The sequence below is a fragment of the Diadema setosum genome, chromosome 22 (assembly GCF_964275005.1).
Source record: "Diadema setosum chromosome 22, eeDiaSeto1, whole genome shotgun sequence".
Classification (NCBI taxonomy): Eukaryota; Metazoa; Echinodermata; class Echinoidea; order Diadematoida; family Diadematidae; genus Diadema; species Diadema setosum.
In genome coordinates, this window is record NC_092706.1 from 1,601,914 (window position 1) to 1,618,681 (window position 16,768).

At 38.6% G+C, this 16,768-nt stretch overlaps 1 protein-coding gene across 1 annotated transcript in view; it reads left to right on the forward strand.

Annotated features, from left to right (window-relative positions):
- The window catches only part of LOC140245537 (triple functional domain protein-like), a 59,331-nt gene that overhangs the window by 33,074 nt on the left and 9,489 nt on the right, over positions 1–16,768 (forward strand). Inside the window, exons 15-21 of the mRNA XM_072325102.1 lie at positions 9,784–9,934; positions 10,929–10,956; positions 11,763–12,047; positions 14,335–14,466; positions 14,940–15,113; positions 15,868–15,946; positions 16,466–16,666. Coding sequence (XP_072181203.1) covers positions 9,784–9,934; positions 10,929–10,956; positions 11,763–12,047; positions 14,335–14,466; positions 14,940–15,113; positions 15,868–15,946; positions 16,466–16,666 — 1,050 coding nt within the window. The remainder of the gene's footprint in view (positions 1–9,783; positions 9,935–10,928; positions 10,957–11,762; positions 12,048–14,334; positions 14,467–14,939; positions 15,114–15,867; positions 15,947–16,465; positions 16,667–16,768) is intronic.

A 16,768-nucleotide genomic window follows, 5' to 3' on the forward strand; every position in this document is an offset into this window, starting at 1 on the left:
CAACACGCATTTCCCATAGACACCTGCCTGAGTATACTCGGGACTCGTCCTCAACAGGTTAAAATGTTAACAAATTAATTTTTAACATTTAACAGTATACTGTATAAGCTGTTATTTTCGCAAGGGTTTGTGGCAAATTTCGCGAATCACTATTGTACAGTGAATTTAACCCATTCCTTCCGCAATTCTGTGAGTGCCTTTACTGCCCCCAAACAAGATTCTTTTTGCCCCGTCGACAGAGAAGAGACAGGTTGGTAATCCACCTGTGCGAGAGCAGTCAAGTGGTACATGTATCCCCTTTCCACGGTCAACTACATGTGCCATCGAACAATCAAAATACCTCGGGTGCGAGGTATGCAATGAAGAGAGCATGCGCTGATGGGCTCACAGACTCTTGTGTCACACAAAACCTGGCACCTGAATGGAAGGACTGGGGTCAGCGAACACAGAAATCTACTTAGCTTTGATCGCTTTGTACATGTTCACACAAGTTTTATAGCAGAACAAGCGAAAACTAAATCAGAAAAAGGGCAAAAACTACTGTGATATATGCATTTTTCCAACAAAAAGAGAACAAATGCTGATAGAATAAACTCATGTCTTTTTATCAAACCCATTTTTCTGGGCATTAAAACACAAAGAAACATGAATTTAGGCCATGAAATCAGGCACTCTTGTGTTCATCTTGGGAACCAGTTGCTCCCATGGGAACCTGGTATACCAGGTTCCCATAAGGAACAGGTTAATGACACAGAAAAATGTTGGCATATATATATGTTAGGGTAATATTGCACTACAATAGCCTGTCAGTGTCAAATCACACACACACACACACAAAAATTGTCTGTCACCTCCTCATTCGTGAAAATATCTATGTGCGAAAATAACAGCTTAAACAGTAGTTTTTTGGGGTTTTTTTTATTGTTAACTTATATGAGAGGTTTAGACTTACATCATTGGTTACAAGTGTAACCAATGTATGTAACTGTATGTATGTGTGTAAGTGTGTGTGTATATGCAATATATGTATATATGCATATACATATATACTGGCATGCATATATGCATATGCACATTGTATATATACACATACATACATATAGCATACATACATACATACATACATACATACATACATACATACATGTATATACATGTGCACACCAGATCTGGTTCACCAAGACACTAGGTTATATTTTTTCATACTTTCTGTTGTATTTATTTAGACCAGCTTCAGACAAAGTCTCTCTGTTTTTGTAAAATTTGAAGGTGTATATTCCTCTTTTGCATATTAAGTCTTCAGCTTTAGTGTCAATTATTATTCTACAAAATTCACATCAGCTGCAAATGTATGCTAACAAGCAAAAGTAGACAAACACACCATTACCTAATGATGGAAGAAACAAAAGCAAAGATCAGCAGCAGTGGATTTAAAAGAGAAAGAAAGAAAAAAATAATGTACGTTTATTTATGATTGTGAGTTTTGTTGTTTTTCATATCATTCTTTTATGCATACAACATAATTGCCTTTTCACCAACTGCAGTACACTGTGAACAATTCACATTTCTATAGGCATAATTTAAACTGGGTGACACATGCAAATACATTTGCACATCTGTATTAAAGCACACACACACACACACACACACACACACACACACACACCTATTCAGACTTGAGATGACCGAGAAAGGACCCAAACATCATGTGATCAAATGGGAACAGCTGATTGGACCCCACCAGGAAAGCAATGTGCTGATATGAAGAGTGGATCTCAAAGCTACTGGAAATTGTTTTAACAGAACAATGCACTGATAGGGTGTTCCTCCCCGCCCCATCCCTGAGGATCTGTAGAATGGATCATCACCTCCATGAATAAACTTTACTACCGCGCAGTCACGCGATCACATCCATGCGCTCTCGGCGCAAATCTGCCATGTTCTGTTTGCAAGAGGAGAAACATCACCGTCATTGCCGAGATCGAAAGATGAAGATTGCCCTTGAAATGTTCTGCAAGGCAACCTGCTGTCAGGCATCGCTCTCTCAAGCACAATTAGAGAGAAAAAAAAAGGAAGGCTGTTACCATGGCGATGTAAAGCTCCTCTATGAAGTACATGTACACTGGCAGTCTGATTTGCGTAGAGGAAAAGTGCAGTGAACTCCAGGGATTGACCTCGTTAACATCATGCTTTGTTTCGGCTGCATGGAAGAGGGCTGCAGCAGTGCTCCGGCGGTGAGTTTGAACGCACCCACTTTGTGTAAGCTCAAGTTGATGGCAAAAAAATGTGTACGCATGTACAACTTGAACCTGTTTACAGTCTGTAGTAGTGGTAGAGTAGAAAACTGTGTTCAGTCTTGTGACATTGTGTTTGCTTGTTTGTCTGCTTTGTTGGTTTGTTTTGTTGTTGGTGTAGCTTAATGGTATCTTGTATTATCATGGAAGCTACATCAAAGAGATTTCTTGTTATTCTCTTCTTGTCTTCTTGTAGAAGACAGCTGTAAGACAGATATGTAATAACTGTTAAGTAATTCTTCTACATACAGGTAGCCATGTAAGTTGTATGAAATAAAGTCAATGACTGTGTAGTGTAAGTGTGTGTTTAATGTCTGGATTCTAAATAATTCCACAGTCAGGTAATATTTCAGATTTTGCTCACAGATGTCTTTCAACAACCATAGAAAGGTATCAGAAGTCAGTCTTCTTTTTGCAACCAAAGCAAACATCAGCGTAGCCATTCAAAATTCATGTGTATTTCCTCATTTTCTGCAAAAAGAAAAGAACAACAAAGCCACTGCAATATATTGGTTAGAATTGCTCAGTGCAATTTTGTTTTATTTTCTATGTACTCTATGTTCTTTCTCAAGGTGCCAATGTGCATCTGCAATTAACCTACTTATCTCTTCACATTTCATTGTTGTTACTTTTGCTTTCATTCTCGTACATATGTTCACCTGAACTCGAGATACATTGTATGGTTTGTATGAAAGTTCCTGTATTCCATTTTTATGCTGTTGCTCGGCTTATGTTAGAGAATTTACACAAATGCCTGCATATATACTTATGACATCTTTTCCCCTGCATGAACAATATTGTCATATCATGTTACACTGATTTTTTTTTTTTTTTTTTTGTCATTCTTATTAGATTTTATTTGGCTTATTTTTTTCTCCTGTGAAATCCGTACATCATCATGGGTAAATTGTGGTTTGTGAGCCACAAGGGTCATTCTCATTGAGCTTGAAAAATCAAGAAGTTAGGGCTGCAAGTCACCCAGCAACCACACTAATTTGCACTTGAAACTTCATCCCATGAATTGCAAGTCAGAGAGCAATTTTCTCTAACTTTGTGCAAAACTTTACAAGGTGTTTTACATGATGAGAATGCATACAGCAGAAAACACACAACTTTAATCAGGCATTGGAGTTTTGTATCTGTATCTGCTGTACCAGTAGAGTGGAATACATGTGCAGTTTGGGTGAGTCTTGCAAGTTGCAATGCTTTTGAATAGCATACTCATAGTGGTTGAAGAAGCAATCCTGGCGTGCACAGTGCTTCCAGAAACTTTTTGAATTTTTCATAGGAACTAATATAAGTTTCAAAGTAACAAGGACATGCAGTTTAAAACATTGCAAGTTTTAAGGTACTTCTTTTTTTTTTTTTTTTTTTGTAATGAGAATGGCCCTATAGTATTACATATCACATGCATGATTTTGAAGCAGTAATATATACATGCACATGGATCTCTCATGTTGGAGAGAGAAGAATATGTTTGCTTTGTGCAGTTTGGTATATATTTGCATGGGATTTGTGCAGTGAATATTTTATGAATTTAGTATGAACTGTTTTTTAATGTGAGTTACTGGTCCCCCAGTCTATAATTAGACTTGCTCAGTCTACCATTGTCAAATCAAGGGATGTTTTGATATTAGCTATTGTGATATATTTTAAAGCATCAGTCTTGTATATGTTTGTTGTGGTATACTCCATGTTTCTGTTTCTCTTTGCTCTCTCTCCATTGACTCTTTTCTCTGCTCATCTATCTTTCTTTACTATCTTTCTCTATCTATCAATGTATCTGTATGTCTTCTATATCTTTCATATTCTGTCTGTCTCTCTGTCTCTCTCTCTTTATTTTGTGTCTATGTATCTGTGTAAATATCTTCTTTATCTTTCATATTTTTTCTCTCTATCATTATTCATCCATGTTTGTGTGTATGTATCTTCTGAATCTTTCATATTCTCTCTCTATCCCTCTGTATCTGTGTATAGTTCTATATCTTTCATATTCTCTCTCTATTTATCTTTGTCTTTGTCTATATCTTCCATATATTTCATATTCTTACTATATCTATTCATCTATTCATATGTGTGACTGTATATCTTTCTTATTCTCTCTCTCCCACTATTCATGTTTGTATCTGTATATGTCTTTCATATTTTTTCATATCCCCCCCCCCCTTTCCACTTGTACAGCCCCCACCATCCCTCTTTCATAAAATTTAGACTCATTTAGATATTGGACAAAATGGGATAGAAGATGTGGGTAAAGGAAGTGCGTGACTTTTGCTTCCTTCAGACATGGTGCGGTGGATACCCAGTTTGGAGAGCTCTGATTTATGAAACTTCCTGATATCAAAATCTGATGATTTTAGATCCCGGAAGAAACAAAATACTTCACTATCTACTTTTGTTGATATGCTGATTTTATTACTTTTGGCTAGAGGTGTTGAGCAAAAACAAACAAACCTCATAGAGTACACAAAACATACTGATCTCGAGGACTTTGCCAGACTGAGTTGCCATGGTACTAAGTTCCATCTCTTACTCTAGCCAGTACCCCTCCCAGCCTCTTCCTGTTCCTTGAAGGTACACAAACTTTATACTTCACTATATAGCAATCCAGTGTTTCAGGGAATTCCAGACCAGTTAAAAGTTGGTCTGATAAGAAAGAGTACAATTTTAAAAGCACAATAATGACAATTTGATCAAACTAAAAGATAGAAATTAAGGAAGTTATGACATTTTGAAGTTTTACTAATTTCTACAAAACACTTCATGAACAGTCGATATATGCAAATGAGTGAGTCAATTATGTCATAGCTTCATACCTTGCCATGTAGTTTGTACACAAAATCTTTAAATTTCTGTTTTGTTTTGTTTGTCGTTTTTGTTTTTGTTCAAATGTAATTATGCACCAATCTCAAATTCTGATATAACTCACTGATCGTTATTTTGAAGTAATGTAGCCAGAATTAGCATTATGTTACTTATTTTGCAGAAAAACTGAAATTTTGCCAATTTTTGTACACAATCAATAGAAAATTATGAGATGATGACATCATCAGCTCACTCATTTGCATATTCATATCAACTGTTCAAGAAGTGTTTTGTGAAAGTTAGTAAAAACATAATTTCCCCACTTTTTATGCAATTTCATTCAAATGTTCACTGTCATCTTTCTAAAACTTTATGGTGTTTTATTTTTATCAAACTAACTTTTAACTGGTCCATAATTTCCCCTTTAAGATATTATACACACATCTGCATGATTAATAAATTGAGAACCTTTATACTGTGTGTTTGTTAGTGTGAACATGAATGCAGTCCAATACTAAACTCCCATTGGTCAAATCCACTGCCCCCTTCGCCCCTTTTGCCCTACCCCTCTTTTACCTTATCCCTCTCCAACCCCACCAAATCCCTTTTGTTGTTCCCATGAACAAGTGCATGTCATTTTCAAATATATGTATGAATGATTAAAGTGTTATCAGGCATGCCGTACACACAAGCATGAATGAACTGTAAGAATGTAGAATTATGTGGTAGGATGGGATATATTTGCAGGGCCTGCCACTGTTTGTAGGAAATAGACCCCGTTTACAGTGCGAGGCTCGGCCGCGGCTCGGCCCAGCCCCGCAATGTAAACGGGGTCATAGACACAGAGTTTCTCTTCCCTCTATTTTTTTACACCGGTCTTTCTTCATCCCTCTCTGCCTCCTGCCCGCTCCTCCTCCGCCTCCTCCTCCTCCTACTCCTCCTCCTCCTCCTCCTCCTCCTCCTCCTACTCCTCCTCCTCCTCCTCCTCCTACTGCTCCTCCTCCTACTCCTCCTCCTCCTCCTACTCCTACTCCTACTCCTCCTCCTCCTACTCCTACTCCTCCTCCTACTCCTACTCCTACTCCTCCTCCTCCTCCTCCTACTCCTACTCCTACTCCTCCTCCTCCTCCTACTCCTACTCCTACTCCTCCTCCTACTCCTCCTCCTACTCCTCCTCCTCCTAATCCTCCTCCTCCTCCTCCTCCTACTCCTCCTCCTCCTCTTATATTCCTTGTCCCCTGCTTTCAATCCTTCCTCTTCCTCCTCTACGTTCTTGTCACATTCTTCTTCTCTTCCACATCTTATCCTTTATGTTCCTCCAAAATCCACAACCTTCTTCTTACTGCTCCTCCTCTTCCTCTGCCTTTTTGCTCCTCCTCATCCTCCCTTCATCCTCCTCTTTGCTGTATATCCTTCTCTTCCTCTTCCATTCCTTCTTCTCCTCCACTTCTTAACATTTTTGTTCTTCCTAATCCACAACCTTCTTCTTCTTGCCCCTCCTCCCTCGCCTTTTTGTTCCTCTCCGGGTCCTCATCCTCTCCTCCTCCTCTTTCTTCTTCTTCCTCCTCCTTCTCCTCCTCCTTCTCTTCCTCCTCATCCTCCTCCTCCACCTCCTCCTCCTCCTCTTCCTCCTCCTCTTCCTCCTTCTCATCTTTCTCCTCCCCCTCCTCCTCCCCCATCTCCTCCCTTTCTCATCTTCCTCCTCTACCTTCTCCTCCTCCCCAACTTTTCCTCAAACTTTCAATTTCTCCACCACCTTTCTCCTCTATTTCCTCCTTTTATCCATATCTTCACCACCTTCTCATCATTTTCCCCTCCCTGTTACTCCAACTCCGTCTCTCCTTTGTGATATTTTATTGTTACGTTGACGTTTTCTTCCTCAATGCTTTTATGAGGTTGTTTGCTCTTTGATTGCATCTTTGTACATAATTTCAAATTCAACGTGTTTGAATTCCATCTTGAAGGAAACAGTCGATGTTACCTTCAGAAGAACAGTTTTGTTGATGCTTTTTCTTCTTATGTTGTATCATAAGGGTTTGTTTCGTTTTGTTTTGTGTTTTGACTGGTAAATTATTTTTCCCATATTCATGTCTCGCAGAGACAATTTATGCAGCTGTAGCTACAAATTGTAATAATCTAAACCAATCAAATTATGTCCTGCCACATTTTTGTTAGTATCATTGCATTCTCTGGTGGTTTCAGACATCTACCCAGAAGTAGCTTGTTTTTGGTTTGTTTATTTTATTTTTTTCACATAGGAACTAGGTGTGTATGTTTGGTAGGCCTATACTTTGTTTGACCCTTTGAATGTTTGAGTGCTGATTTGACACAGATAACCCCATAGCATTGGACACACTGTCCAAAGTCCTGGCACAGAGAGGGTTATTTCCCAATCTGGTGCTCAGAAAGATATTTTTGTGGAGGAAGCTGAATATTATTAAAGGGATAGTGCAGTATTGGTGGAGATGAGAAGTGGGCATTTAACTTTTTGCGAGATACCAAGAAAACACTTATGATATAGTACAGAGCATACCATTTTAAGAGGAATTCAAAGTTTATTTGATGAAAATCGGGTTTGGAATGACTGAAACATCCAAAAACAAAGTAAAACAAAGCGATCGTAATAAAGTGTGGGTCCCACACTTTATTAGAATCGCTCTTTTTTGGATATCTCAGCCATTTCAAAACCAATTTTCATCAAATAAATGTTGAATTCCTTATAGAATTACATGCTCTTTCATATTTCATAAGAGATTTCTCATTATCTGACAAAAAAATGTTAGAAACCTGAAATTAGGTCTCAACCAAAACTGTACGATCCCTTTAAGAAGAGTAAAGAAAAGGAAAGTTGTCCAAGATAATATGAGTGTAGTCAGGTTTCAGTGAATAGTATTAGGTAATTTTCAGACATTCCTGTAATCATAATTTCCTTTGCAATCCTCCACCTCATTTCCGCTGATATACCTGGTGCACTGTTGTCACTCAATTGTACCCCTCAGATCAGTTGATAATTCTTCTGTGATATTTGCATGGCTGTCGCATGCTGGACTGCAGTGGTCATTACCATGAAAATGGCAAAAAGTTTTAATGTTCTTCAGTGTTCAACATTTTCCCGTTGTATTTGAAATTCCGTACATGTAGCTATAATAATGGAGTGTATATTACCGGTCTGTATGATTATTCTGAAATAAGCTATATTTTCTGTGTTATCTTTTTCATGCTGATGTGCCATATCCTTAGACTGTTTTGGCCTGATTAGCATCAAAAGTATATTTTCTAATAGATATTTGTACACAATTCTCTGCTCATTCATCTTTCCATATGATCTTTCAGACATTAATTCACTTGCTATGGCAGTAAACACTTATTTTACATATTCATATATTCACTTGTCCATCTACAAAATTGTTTCAATCTATTTACTCTATTTATATGTGTGTATATCTATCTATCTGTCTATCTATTTTTTTCACATACACTTTTCAGTGGATTGTTTGTTTTATTCATCCAAGAATTTATGTATGATGTTTAGGAATAGCCCTGCTGCATATGTAAGTGAAATCTCAAATAGGGATTTGTTCTATAGATTGCTTTAAAGGACACATTGTGTGGCAAAACATTTCAACACTTTGTGATGCAAATGCAACTTTCACCTGATGGAATGAGCCCCCTTTATTTCAAGCTTCAATATACATGTGAAACATTTGAAAAAGGAGAAAAACACATTTAAATGCTAAATTATCGCATCTGTTTCATTGATGTGGACAGTATTGTATGTACCAGGTATATTAAAAAAAAATGTAGCATACCTATTCAAGAAGGGCTTTAATTCATGCCTTCAGAATATCATATTTTCCCCTGATCTTCAATACATAGCATGCTCTTTCTTGTAAGCAGCTGGTTTAGCCCAACACTACACATGTAGCTTCATATAATTCTGATACTTTAGGCCAGGGTGGGATTTTTGTTCCTATAATACCATTTACCAAGCACCAGTCTTCAGTGAATTTTTGCTTTGAATTGGAAACTAAAGTGCAACAGGACATGTTCAAAAAGCTCATATTTATTGGTATGTTTGATGTTCAACATTGATACATACCAATCCAATATTGATTCCCAATCTATTTCACATTGTAGTGATGAACAAATGTGCTACATGGTATGAAAGTGAATACTACATTTCTTGGTATTCAGGGGGTTTTTTTGTAGCATTCATTTGTGCTGATCTGAAAACTTCTCTTTGTTATAGTCCATGTTACAATGACACAATATAATCCTCAGCCTCGACACAAATATTTCACTTAGAAGCACCTGATCTGTTATATTTTCTTGGAAGGTGAATTAGAGTTTGGAATGTCATTAGACATCAGCATACATTTGACAGGCTTATAAACATGCAAACATTCACATATTATAAATAGTAGTTTCTTGTACAGTATCAAGTACACTTGTGCAAGAAGTAGCAGGAGCTTCTATGGTTTTGTAGCAATGCTTACATGCACACTCACACACAAGCACAATAAAAAGAAAAATATTCTATGTAGACAGTAATTGTCCAAATGTGTATATGTTTGTCATCATTTGTGTGATGAGCAAATATAAGACAAGTTTTCATTTTGAATTTGATGTTAGTTTTGTGAAAAATGAATAATCCTCTATTGTTGTTGGGATTTTTTTTTATCAGAAAATCATGGCAGGGAACGCTGAAGCTGAAGTCGAAATTTGGCATCTCGCCGGGCAAGAAAGATAACACCATTCCACGTTCAAAGCGGAGACAAGGCAAAGGGTCAGAGGTCAATGACCTCAGGAAGGCTGTGGCAAAAACCCCTGGGAAGGTAAGGACCAACCTTGTCTTATCATTCACTCTAGATGATCCATTTTCATCAACATAGAATTGAAAAGTTTTGCAGGGTTCACTTCTCTTGCTGACTCATACATACATACATACATACATACATACATACATACAAACATACATACATGTATGTTTTGATATTTCCCTCAAGTATTAAATTTTAACTAGTATTTTAATTTGCTAGTTCAGGAGAGTGCAAAATTTGAGACAATTTCTGCACCAAGAAATGTTCCATGCTATTAAAACACAAACGTTTTGACTGTAAGGTGTAGACCTTGTGTGCATTGATTACAGACATACACTTTTTAATGCACTGTATTTCATTAGCTGAGCTGCAGAAGGATGTGAATACCAAGCATTAATGATTACCATAGTAATGTCCTTTTGGTCCTCAAACATCAGTGTCACATACCTCTGTTTGCAAGTGAAGTAGACATACAGAATGATGCATGTTCATGTAAACCCATTGAAATGGATGCTTGGTGACATGAAGGATTCTTAGAGAGAAATCCTGTGTATTCTTTCAGGGTTTACATGTATCTCTGGAAATCAGTGATGCAATGTTCAGCATTCCTCAAATTCTTCATGTCCAAAAAGAAGTAGTGTCATGTATGGCTTTTTTTAATGCATATTTGCAGTCCAATATTGGTATGACTAGATATCATATGAGGACATACATGTACATGTGTTTTTGTGTTTCACCATCATAGTCCATTAGATCTAACTTGGAATGCCAAGAATATGGGGTTATGAAAGTGATATTGAGTTAGGAATGTAATTATTTTCTCAATGGAGCATGTGTATATATTTTTATGTTGTGTCTTTCGTTTTTGGTTTGTTGTTTGTTTGTTTGTTTGTTTGTTTGTTTGTTTGTTTTTAGAAGCAACACTCATAGATATGACTTGAATCTAGATCCATCATGAATTATAATAATATTTCTCTTTCTTTGTATCTCTTTGCTCTGTTCTCCAAAGGCCATGAGTCCAGCCAGCCACCAGCCTGGTAAGATGCCAAAAATATCCCTCACAGTTTGGACGTACGAGGAAGTTTGTGGTTGCATATCATGCCCTGTGGATTTTGCTACAGCATATTTGATTTAGAGAATGCATATGATACAAGATTATATGAATACCATTCCATTCATTGTGGCTCAAGCCTCCACCATGTACCAGTATTGTAAAACTGGAAATTTGGGCGGCATGAATATTTTCAAACATTTTGCATGACATGAAACAAGCTTAAAAGTAAAAGTGCTCGAATTTTTTGCTTGTTATGTATTATGTCATTTTACACATTTGATCTTAAGGTGGGTCCATTGTAGGAATATGACTGCATGATATTATTTGTGGGTTTTTTTAGGTAATTTTCTGTCATAATATGGACCAGGTACTTTACCTTTTACTGCGGTATGTGCTGTCAGAGCCGTCAACCACTGTGGCAGTGGTGACCTGTTTAAAGTGCTTATTAAAATGTCATAACTGTCTGCGAGGGTCTAGGGCAATTACACCCTGGGTAATTACCCCGGACCTTTCCCTTGACCCTAATCCTGAACCTAATCCTAACCCTAGCCCAAACTCTAACCCTAAAACTACCCCTAACCATAATCTTTACTCTAAACTTACCACTAACCAGTATTTAGCCGAGGGGTACTTGCCCTCTGGGGGTAATTGCCCTGATACGGTCCGCAAAGTTAAGGAGACACCAATTTTATAGTACCTAACCAAGCATGGCAAACATTACTCACATGATTTCTCACGTTGACTGAGTCACAAATCTCTTTTGGATGCTTTCTCCTGTTTGTCTCATAGCTGCTCCAGCATTTACTCTTCCGCTCATTGCCCAGTCTTGCCATGTGGGAACCACCGCCACTCTGTCCTGCCAGGTGTGCGGGCGGCCACGCCCGACGGTCACCTGGTGGGGCCCACAGGGGGAACCGCTGGCCCTTTCCCAGCGGGTGGCCACCTGGGAGCGGGACGATGGCATGGCCTTCTTGGAGATCCGGGCCAGTGGACCTCAGGACAATGGCGTCTACACCTGTGAGGCAGTCAACGATGTCGGTTCGGCCGCCTGCCAAGCTCAGCTCCGCATCATAAGTAGGTTGAATTCCATCCTCACAGGGTGACCAGTCATGCAATGAACAACTGTGTGAAAAGTGTTAGTGAGATAAAGGTTTTGTTCAGCTACTTTTAAAGTGTAGAAATGTCAATGTCAGTGGCTGAAATGACATGGCAACACTCTACATGTACATACTATGTTGATATGCTTTCAATGTACAATACATCAGGAGGGACCAAAACTTGTAAGTCTATATACATCTATGTAAATTCTGACACTGCTCTTGATAGGTTGACAATTGTAGTTTGCCTGCTCACATCAAACAGATGAAGTAACCAAAAGAAAAGTTTATTTGGGTTGTGTGCGATGAAACACAAGCTGAAGATAAATAAAAATTATACTACCAGCATCAGTAGTCAAGTGGAAAAAGGAAGTTTTTTATGATGCCTCCGCCGATGAAGTGGCCGGAGGCATTATGTTTTCGGGTCGTCCGTCCGTCCGTACGTCCGTCCGTACGTCCGTCCGTCCCGTTTTGTTTTTGTCGATATCTCAAGAACCGTGTGGTGGTTTTGCATCAAACTTGGTATGAGAGTATATCCTTGGGGGATGATACTTTGTGTGGATTTTAGGGTCACAGGGTCAAAGGTCAAAGGTCACAGGTCATTTTGTGAAAAAAAAAATTGAAATTTCATGTTTTTCTCCATATCTCGCAAATGGTTCAAGGTATCTTCATGGAACTTAGTATATATGCTTGTACCGATGGGCAGTGATTATATAGGGAAGTTGGGGGTCATGGGTCAAAGGTCAGGGGTCAAAGGTCAAGGTCAACTCCTCAAAATATAACTACTTTCCTTATATTTATGCAATGCCTGAAGGATTTTTTCAAAACTTGATGTATGCATGTATAACCCAATATATATTCTGTGGGAAGTTTCTTGCCAAAAGGTCAAGGGTCAAAAGGTCAAAGGTCAAGTGAAAGTGCTAAATTGCACTTTTTCCTCCATATCTCAAAAATAACTCAAGGTATTGTCATGAAACTTGCATATTTATGCATGTTCTACCTATTACAGTAATTCTCTTTGGAACTGTGGGGTCAAAGGTCAGAGGCCAGGTTTCGATAATACTAGTTTACCATTTGATACTGAAATTATACTTTTTCTCAATACCTTGAAAATTACTCAATGCATAAACTTGTAAAAGGGTCAAAAGTCAAGTGAAAATCATCAGTTCCCCCAAATACCTGCACTCTGACGTTTTAATCATTCATCCAATTGAACCTAGTTCTAGGAAAGTGAACATTCAGCACATTTGTGGCAAACCTGTCATTTTAATATTTTGCCAATTGTGTGAAACTGTCATCACACATTGTCAAGACATTGTACTATAGACCTATTAGAAGAACCATGTATTATGGCGGAGGCATACACCAGTCGCCGTAGCGACATTTCTAGTTCATTTTAAAGCAAAAAACAAGAAGCAGTCTGCTACCTTTCCTCTATGCAATGTATAGAAACAGGAGCAGGAGGTACAGATTATGACATCATAGTCATGTGACTAGAACAGATAGCATGAGGTTTATTTAGGATGCATTAACTCTTTACATATGTGCCATGGTGGAAACCCCCTGTGTGCCACGTTATTCTGAGACAGGAAGGTAGTCATGCTTTGAGAAAGAATTCTGTTTTTCCAATGTGTATAACTTCTACAAATTTCTGCTAAGATGGGCATAATAGTAGGCAAAGTTAAAGAGGAATGCCAAGCTTTGTTTCGATATAAATTGTATGACGAATCTATTTTAAATTTTCCTTTTGAATGACCAGTTGCTACATTACTGTAAAGGCATGACTTCTGCACATAAAACCGTGACAAAAACTTAGAATGTTCGAGCAAATCTAGTTGGGAACACCGCTTGATAGTCAATCACCACATAGAATGCAAGCCGTATATGAGAGGAACAAAAACACGAGAAACGCTTTCATTGTGCCGCCGGATTAGCAGCGATTAGTGATTTATCGATCGGTTTTGGCGGCTTTGTTTGTTGAGCAGAATATGCGAAGTTGGCACGCCGTCGACTGAGTCGGACGTGCGAACGTGGCACATAAAGAGTTAAGAGTTGTATAATGTGAAATGTTTATACAATATGATATACCATTCTACTCATTGGCAGAGGAACAACACATTTTGTCATAGTCTCACAGTCATGCTTTGATTTCCTTTACAAATAACTCTGCATTGTAAAATGTTCCATCAAGACAGATTAGGACTGTACAATGTTCTCATGGAATGTTTTCTCAACCCTGCTTCTTTTTTTTTTCACCTTCATAGGCAGGCCAGGCCCACCTAGCCCACCAGTAATTTGTGAGAGGCGGCCTCGCTCCATCACACTACAGTGGGACCCCCCACAGAGCACGGGCAATTCGGAAAGCATCACCTACAATGTCGATTTTGCCCAGATCAGTGAGTTTTTCCTGTGATATAAACTTCTGTTATCATTGTAGCGATATTAGGTAGCTTTATTCACTCATTTATATTGTTTGTGTGTGTTTGTGTGTGTCTGTGTATAATTATGTTCTTGAGTGCGCTGTGATACAGGGAATAATAGGAGGTTGAAGTGAGTGGAAATGAGGAGTATACAGTAAGAATGAATTCTGTTTTACACTGTGCTAGAGATAGGTAACATTTTATTTGATGTTTTTGTTGTATACTCATGCTTTTTTTCAGTAATTTTATTGATTGTACAAGTTTGTTGGCTGGAGGGGTGTCAAGTGTAGTGCTTGTTGTTGGGTCACAGGTCAATGGTACCTTCCCCCTCCGCTCCCCTTTGTATTACCTGGAATCTTTTGTTGTTACATTCCACAGCAGTTTCAGGCACTTGATTTCACCCCCTCCCCATATTTCTACCCCCACTTCTCCTCTTCACATCTCTTCAGACCACAACACGATTAGATGGGAGACCTCTTGTGCCCACATCTTACACACCACCCACAAGGTCGATAACCTGTTGCCAGGGGCGACATACAAGTTCCGCATCACCGCACAGAACGACGTTGGCTCCAGTGAGGGGAGTGAAACAACCACACCCATCACCTTGCCAGATGACACTGGTATGTGAGAGAGAGAGAGAGAGTTTGTGTGAGATCCAGAATGTCTCATCTTGGGGAAAAATAGATCACTCATGGAAGACAAAGCCATTTCAAGGATACTAGCTCCATTTGCAAATTATCATGATTTTGATGCTGAAAGAAATTATAATTAAAGTAGCCTGAGATGTTACATTGTGATTGTGTTGTTGACAACACACTGTGATTTTTGGTGTCAGTGTGTACCAGCTAATACATGAAACAGTTTCTTAGGAGATATCTGTAACAATCAAATGAAGCAAAAATGAAGAGCATTTCTTTTTAGAAAAATGTTTGATGCCTGGTATTCAGACCCTAAGTACTAGTTTTAGAGAAATTTTGCTAGAAATTTGGCAGGCTTTAGTACAAAGGACAGATGCTACAGGCCTCAAAAGTTATCTTATTTTTATTCAATACTGTTGTTGTAATTTTTTTTTTTGTAAAATGTCACAACATTAGGGGCATCTCTCTCATACTTATGTTATATGACATCAGCTGAATGAGTTGGCAGGTAGTCTGAATTAATGTTTACCGACAAGCCACAAGGTAATAAGTTTATTTTTCCACCTGATCAGCCATGTGTAATAATCAACCATGTGTACCAGGTAATAGTTTTCTGGTCGTCTTTCCCAAGGTAAAGTTTTTCTTTGTTTAGATCGTCTTAGCTTCAATCAAGTAGCACAAGATTGTGAAAAAAACACCTCTCCTTTTCTTTCAAATCTTACGTCACTTTTTGCAGCTCTAGCCAGGCGAGATAGCAACCTCTACTGGCAGCATACGTGGAGTACTGACTTCAACATTACGAGAGAACTGGGGAGGTAAGAATGATGAATACCCATTGGTCCCCTCAGATAGGCTCGCCTTCGCCCTCTTTCTTTTTCACGGTTTCTAATGTTTCTGGTTGTAGGACAACAGCAGTGATGACAATACACATTATTTTTCTTCTACCCACCCCCCCCCCCATGTTTTCAGATTCTGCATTCAGCTGCTCCCTCCATTTTGTCACAAAAAGCCATTGCTTTCTTAGACTAGTTTCATAATTGTACACAATTTTATCCATATATCTTGAATCGTGATGTCAAAAAAAAAATTTTTTTTAAATGTTCTGAAGCTTTAAACTTTGCCAATGAATCCTGAAGGAGAAAAAAAAAGACATTGAACATAGGGCGTTTACTATGCAAACCACTGTACTGTATCATGAACGAGAAGTCTGGGACATGTAATGTGTGCATACGTTAAGTTATAGGAACACTCTCTGGATTGAAATGAAGAGACTGAAAGAAAAAGTAAGAGGATGCATGAGATCTGATGTGGATTTTCTCTTTCCACCCAACCAGGGGGCGGTACTCCTCCACGCACACCTGCACCCGTTCCCAGCAACAGAGGGCGCTGGCCGCCAAGTTCATCAGCAAGCGGCTTATGAATTTTGAGCAGGTCCAGCATGAGGCGGCCATCTTGAAACCTTTGCAGCACCCGTTCATCTACCAGCTGCATGCCACGTACGAAACACACGGGCAGTACATCCTAGTCCTGGACCTGTAAGTAGACCAATGAGGGCCAATGAAGGGCTTGATCCTTCCAATAAGTACCCAGAAGTAAACATGGCAATCCTTACTTGTGTAACACCTACATTAACAAGA